Consider the following 6,250-nt stretch of genomic DNA (forward strand, 5'->3'; position numbering starts at 1 on the left):
TTTGTTTGAGGCTGGGGAGATTGGAGCAATAGTTATTTTAACAGCTGAGGATCTGCCTGCAGGCCAGGCTCAGAAGGTGGGCCTCGCCACATGTCTGTTCTCTCGGGAGGGAGCTCTGGGGAAGGGAAGGGTGCCACTATCAAGAGTGTGACGGGCCAGGGGAGATATGGTGGTGGGCGTTGGAAAGGCCGTTACAGGAGAAGGAGAGTTCATCGTAGGCAGATTATCTCCCCTTCTGGTCCTTCCCCCAATTCTCGGGTACTTGGTGGTCCTGGCGGTGAGTCCCTGGATATGAAGCTGCTGCTTTTGAATGCCAGGTCAGTGAATAACAAGACCTGTATCATCCGGGATGTGATCCTGGATGAGAAAGCTGACCTGGTATGCATTACAGTGACCTGGTTGGATGGGGAGGGAGGCGTTAGTCTCTCTGAACTGTGTCCACCAGGTTTCCAGGTGTTGCAGCAGCCAAGATTGCAGGGACGGGGAGGGGGAGTTGCAATGGTCTATCGTGAGTCCATCTCCCTTACCAGGTGCCTGGTCCAGCAGTCTCCTGGGTTCGATTGCTTGCATGTTGTGTTGAGAGGGCCGGACAGGATTGGGATTCTGTTGGTGTACCGCCTGCCCTGCTGCCCAACAGTCTCCCTGCCTGAGCTGACTGGGGTGATCTCGGGGGTAGCATTGAAGGCCCCCCGCCTGTTAGTGCTGGGGGACTTCAATGTTCATGCCAAGGCCCCTGTGGCAGGTGCAGCTCAGGATTTCATGGCTGCCATGACAACCATGGGCCTGTCCCAGAAGATCTGGGCCCTGACACATACAGCAGGACACGTGTTGGACCTGGTGTTTACAGCTGGGCATAGGGGCAATGATCTGGAGGTAGAGGAGATCAACATCACTCTGTTGTCATGGACAGATCGCTTCCTGGTAGGGTTTAGGCTTGTTGCGACTTCCTACCTCCGCAGAGGCGGGGGACCGTTTTCTATGGTCCGCCCCCGGAGGCTAATAGATCCTGAAGGCTTCCTGAGGGCCCTGGGGGATTTTCCCACTGCCAAGACTGGCGCCTCATCTGTGTCCCTGGTCGACCTCTGGAATGGGGAAATGTCCAGGGCTGTGGATGAGATTGCTCCGGAGCGACCTCTGCCACGCCGCAGACTCGGAGCGGCTCCTTGGTTTACTGAGGAGCTGCAAATGATGAAGCGGCAGGGCAGGCGTCTAGAGCGACGGTGGCAGAAAACTCATGATTAATCCGATCGGACACGGAGTAGAGCTCATTATAGAGCCTACTCCGTGGCGGTGGTAGCAGCGAAGAGATCGTTCTTCTCTGCTACCATTGCGTCTGCTGATAGCCGTCCGGCAGAGCTGTTCCATGTGGTGCGGGGCCTCCTTCATCAGGCCCCTTCGGTAGTCCAGGAGGAATACACGGTCAGCCGCTGTGACGTGCTTGCCCAACACTTTGCAGATAAAATCGATCGTATTCGTCGCGACTTGGATGCCACATTGACAATGTCTGATGATGTCCCCTTGGCAACTGCTTGTCCAGTATTGTGGGATTCTTTTTCAGCTTGTGCAGCCTGAGGATGTGGACAGACTCCTTTGGAGTGTGAGGCCGTCTGCCTGCCTGTTTGACCCTTGCCCAGCTTGGCTGATTAGAGCGGCCCGGGGGGGACTGGCTGAGTGGACGGGGAGGGTGGTCATCTCTTCTTTGATGGAGGGGACATTGCCGTTCACCTTGAAGCGGGCGGTGGTTCATCCCCTCCTGAAGAAGCCCTCCCTGGATTCCACTGTGTTGAATAACTATCGACCAGTCTCCAACATCCCGTTTCTGGGCAAGGTAATTGAGCGGGTGGTGGCGGCCCAACTCCAGAGGGTCTTGGATGAAGCGGATTATCTGGATCCTTTTCAATCTGGTTTCAGACCAGGCTTTGGGACAGAAACTGCCTTGGTCTCCTTGGTGGATGACCTACGCCGGGGACTGGACAGGGGGACTGCATCCCTGTTGGTCCTGCTGGACCTCTCGGCGGCTTTCAATACCATCGACCATGGTATCCTTCTGGGCCGATTGGCCGAATTGGGAGTTGGAGGCACTGTTTTGTGGTGGTTCCTCTCCTACTTGGAGGGTCGGTCCCAGATGGTGGTGCTGGGGGATGCCTGTTCGACACCCTGGCCCTTGAGGTGCGGGGTGCCACAGGGTTCAATTCTGTCCCCCATGCTATTTAATATCTACATGAAACCGCTGGGAGAGGTCATCCGGGGGTTTGGAGTGAGGTGTCATCAATATGCTGATGACACCCAGCTCTATCTCTCCTTTCCTCCAGACTCCAGGGTGGCGGTTGAGGGCCTGGAGCGCTGTCTGGAAGCAGTGAGGATCTGGATGGGGGCTAACAAGCTGAAATTAAATCCGGATAAGACATAGGCTCTCCTGGTTCGGAAATCCTCGATGCAGGTGCTGGATTATCGACTTGCTCTGAATGGGGTTGCACTCCCTCTGAAGGAGCAGGTTCGCAGATTGGGGGTCCTCCTGGACTCGCAGCTGCTCCTGGATTCCCAGGTGGCGGCTGTGGCTAGGGGGGCCTTTGCTCAGCTTCGGCTGGTGCGCCAGCTGCGACCGTACTTGGATCGTGCAGACCTGGCCACGGTGATCCATGCCACAGTGACATCGAGGTTAGATTACTGTAACACGCTCTATGTGGGGCTGCCCCTGAAGACGGTTCGGAAACTACAATTAGTACAGAATGCGGCGGCCCGTGTGGTCACCGGAGCCAGGCGGTTTGACTCTGTCAGCCCGCTTCTCCGGGGGCTACATTGGCTGCCCATTCGTTTCCGGGCCCAATTCAAGGTGCTGGTTTTGACCTTTAAAGCCCTATACTGCTCTGGGCCAGGATATCTTAGAGACCGCCTACTCCCATACAATCTGTCCTCTCAGGTCATCAGAGAAGGCCTTTTTGCAAGTGCCACCACCCAAGGAGGTCCGGGGGCGGCTGCAAGAAATAGGGCCTTCTCGGTAGTGGCACCAACATTATGGAACTCCCTTCCCCTTGACTTGAGAATGGCTCCCTCTCTTGAGAGTTTTCGGCGAGGCCTGAAAACACTGTTGTTTAAACAAGTCTTCTGATTTCTGGCCTTCTTAACTTTTTTATACATCTTTTAGTTTTACAGGCTTGATTCCTCGGTGAGCTGCTCTTTTACTCTTTTAATCTGACTACTGTTTTTATGGCCTCTGTAGTGTGTTTTTAAATGTTTTTATCTGCTTGTATTAATGTTTTTTAAATCTGTTTTTTTTAATATGTTGTTAGCCGCCCTGGGTCCCGTTAGGGAGAAGGGCGGGATAAAAATAAAGTTTTTATTATTATTATTATTATTAACTCTTGCATCAATCTGTGTATAGGCATGGAGATAAGAAGACAGTGACTATTTTATGACATGGAGAGACATGGAGATAAGAGAAAAGTAATTTTTTTTCCTCTCTAGAAAGCTGTAGATTGTATGATTGTATTTCTGCTTGTAATGATCTAGCCCATACAATTCTGTTTCCTGAGTGTAAAGTGCCATGGATTTTGAAGGTGTACTATATAAATGGACTGCCTGCAAACTCAATAGCTGCCTGCCTTTTACATTTTATTTTTGCTTTGTGAAATAGCCAGCATTCACAGTAGAAACTGCTATTTCCTGTCCTACCAAAGAACTCTAATTGAAGATGGACTCCACCAATACTATACGAAGGCAGAACCAAACAGGTATTACAGGATTCGTCCTTTTGGGATTATCTGTTGACCCAAAGAACAAGAGGCTTCTCTTTGCTATAGGCCTGTTAGTCTACCTGTTGACTTTGGCAGGGAATCTAGTCATCATTATATTGATCAGAGTTGACCAACGCCTCAAAACTCCCATGTACTTTCTCTTGGGCAATCTCTCTTTCATTGAGATCTGTTCCACATCCACCACACTCCCAGAGGTGTTGTGGGACCTGTTGCTGGGGGACAAGTCCATCTCCTTCATAGGATGTGCACTACAAATGTATTTCTTTGCCACTTTAGGAAGTACAGAGTGTGTGCTCCTCTCAGTGATGGCATATGACCGTTATGCTGCTATCTGTCATCCTCTCCAGTATACACTGATCATGAGCCAGCCCATATGTTGGCGTCTGCTTGCAGCTTCCTGGATTATTGGCAACTTCAATTCTGTTATCAACACATCACTGGTCTTTTCCCTAACTTTCTGTCACTCCAATGAAACTGACCATTTCTTCTTTGACATTCCTCCTATTCTGCATCTCTCTTGCTCTGATGTAGTTCTTGTCCAGTTGATGATCTTCACCGTCTCTGCATTTCTTATGATTGTGCCTTTCTCCCTGATCCTTCTTTCCTACATCCTCATTGTCTCTTCTGTGCTCAAGATCCGCAGAGCCAGTGGTAGGATAAAGACATTCTCCGCTTGTATTTCTCACCTCACTGTGGTGAGCATCTTCTATGGCACCATCATCTACACCTACCTGCGACCCTCCTCCAATCATTCCTTGGATGAAGATCGCCTGGTTTCTGTGTTTTATGCTATCATTACTCCACTGTTAAACCCCCTGATCTACAGCTTTAGGAACAAGGAAGTGCAGGGGGCATTTTGGAGAGCACTTGGGAAGAACATGTTGTAGGTTTAGCATCAACATCTCAGGAAGATGATATTCACCAGAAAGTGTGTTTTTAAGGGCGCAATCCTAACTCATTTTCCAGCATTGACATAAGGGCAATGCAGCTTCGAGGTAAAGGAACAAATATTCCCTTACTTTGAGGAGGGCTCTGCAAGTGCCACCCAACTGCAAGATGCCGCATACATCCCATTGGCACAGCTATGCCAGTGCTGGAAAGTTTCTATGTTTTTTGTTCGATCACATTAGCCTCCTGCTGTTTCTGACACAAGCACAAGTTATCTAGCCATGTATGTACCAATTGTTGAAATAACAGTTAAGTCATAATGACCTCTGACTAAAGGGGAGAAAAGAAGCCTGAAGAAATAGCCAATATGAGTTTTGTTGTCCTTTGGCCTGAGATTGAAAAGGCCTGAAACTGAAAAGGTTAGACAAGTCCGCCAATATTTCTCTCGGCATCACAATTTGTTGTCTATGAATTTGTTCACATTCCTTTCATACTGAATGGTGTTCATTTATTTTGGTGAACTGGTGCCTCCAGAAATCAAGAAATGAAACACATTCATTGAGGTCTGTTCCACCTCTTCCACCATTTCAAAGATTTTCTGGAACCCCTTTTCATTTCATTTCATACATACGTGATGTTCTCCAGATGCATTTGTTTATAACTCTGAAAGACCCAAGGCCCTATCCTAACTAGCCCTTCCCTCCAGTAATGATGCAGCCACACTAATAGAGCAAAAGCTGCATCCTGTGAGGGGATGGGCAGACAAGAAGGTCTCCTCCAAGTGAGGGAACATTTGTTCCCTTAGCATAGGGCAATCGTTTGCTACCCAAATGGTTCTTCTCAGATCCACACCAGCCATTTTGCTGGTACAGGTTCAAAGAGGAGAGAGAGCAATGAAGGAATGGATTATGTTACTGAAGCATGTTTCTGCCACCAGTACCCACACGCACTGTCCTCTGTTCCACCTCCTGCCCACGCACTCCTCACCCAGATGCTCCCTTTTTTTCTCCCCCTCCCTCTCCCATTCCATCCACTAATCAGCCCCCGGTGCCAGCTTACCTGCTGTCCCACTTGTAGCCAGTAGTGGCAGCAGGCTGCCAACACTGCTGGATTACTGGAATATTCAACTCCATTTAACGCAGCCTTGGTTTTTGCCCTGGACTTCTGTCATTCCAACCAAATAGACTACTTTTTCTGTGACATTCCACTCCGCATCTCATGCTCTGACACAAAACCGAGCAAATGATTACTTTCCCTTCCTCTGGATTGTTGGCTGACACACTTTTATTTGAAGCACAACTATTGACACACAGTTATTTGAACTGGCATGCTTAACTGCACATGGATGCAATGGAATGTGCCTACCAAAAGACCTACCCAGTGATAATCAGTTTGGACCAGTGGCCAGAGGCCTCAGATTCCGCAGGCCTCAAGGAAGTACACTGTTCGGTTGCTCAGAGCAATCACTTCCCCTCCCTCATTCTAGCTGACTGGTTTGGAAGAAGCCTTGCCTTTGCTTTTGTTTCTTGGAACATTCCATGAATGGTTGCATCTTACAGCACACTTGAACCTGTAAACAAAAGCCACATCCTGGGAGCTTCTTGACT

At 49.5% G+C, this 6,250-nt stretch overlaps 1 protein-coding gene across 1 annotated transcript; it reads left to right on the top strand.

Moving 5' to 3' along the window:
• The first annotated feature begins 3,691 nt into the window (after positions 1 to 3,691).
• LOC136653065 (olfactory receptor 5F1-like) lies at positions 3,692 to 4,642 on the top strand. Its single transcript, XM_066629990.1, has one exon. The coding sequence runs from the start codon at positions 3,692 to 3,694 to the stop codon at positions 4,640 to 4,642; it is 951 nt and encodes a 316-aa protein (XP_066486087.1).
• The last annotated feature ends 1,608 nt before the right edge of the window (positions 4,643 to 6,250 follow it).

This window comes from Tiliqua scincoides, chromosome 5, assembly GCF_035046505.1.
Source record: "Tiliqua scincoides isolate rTilSci1 chromosome 5, rTilSci1.hap2, whole genome shotgun sequence".
NCBI lineage: Eukaryota > Metazoa > Chordata > Lepidosauria > Squamata > Scincidae > Tiliqua > Tiliqua scincoides.

Bases quoted from the DNA above. Each gene is read 5' to 3' on its own strand.
- LOC136653065 (XM_066629990.1), top strand. From the start codon at position 3,692: ATGGACTCCACCAATACTATACGAAGGCAGAACCAAACAGGTATTACA.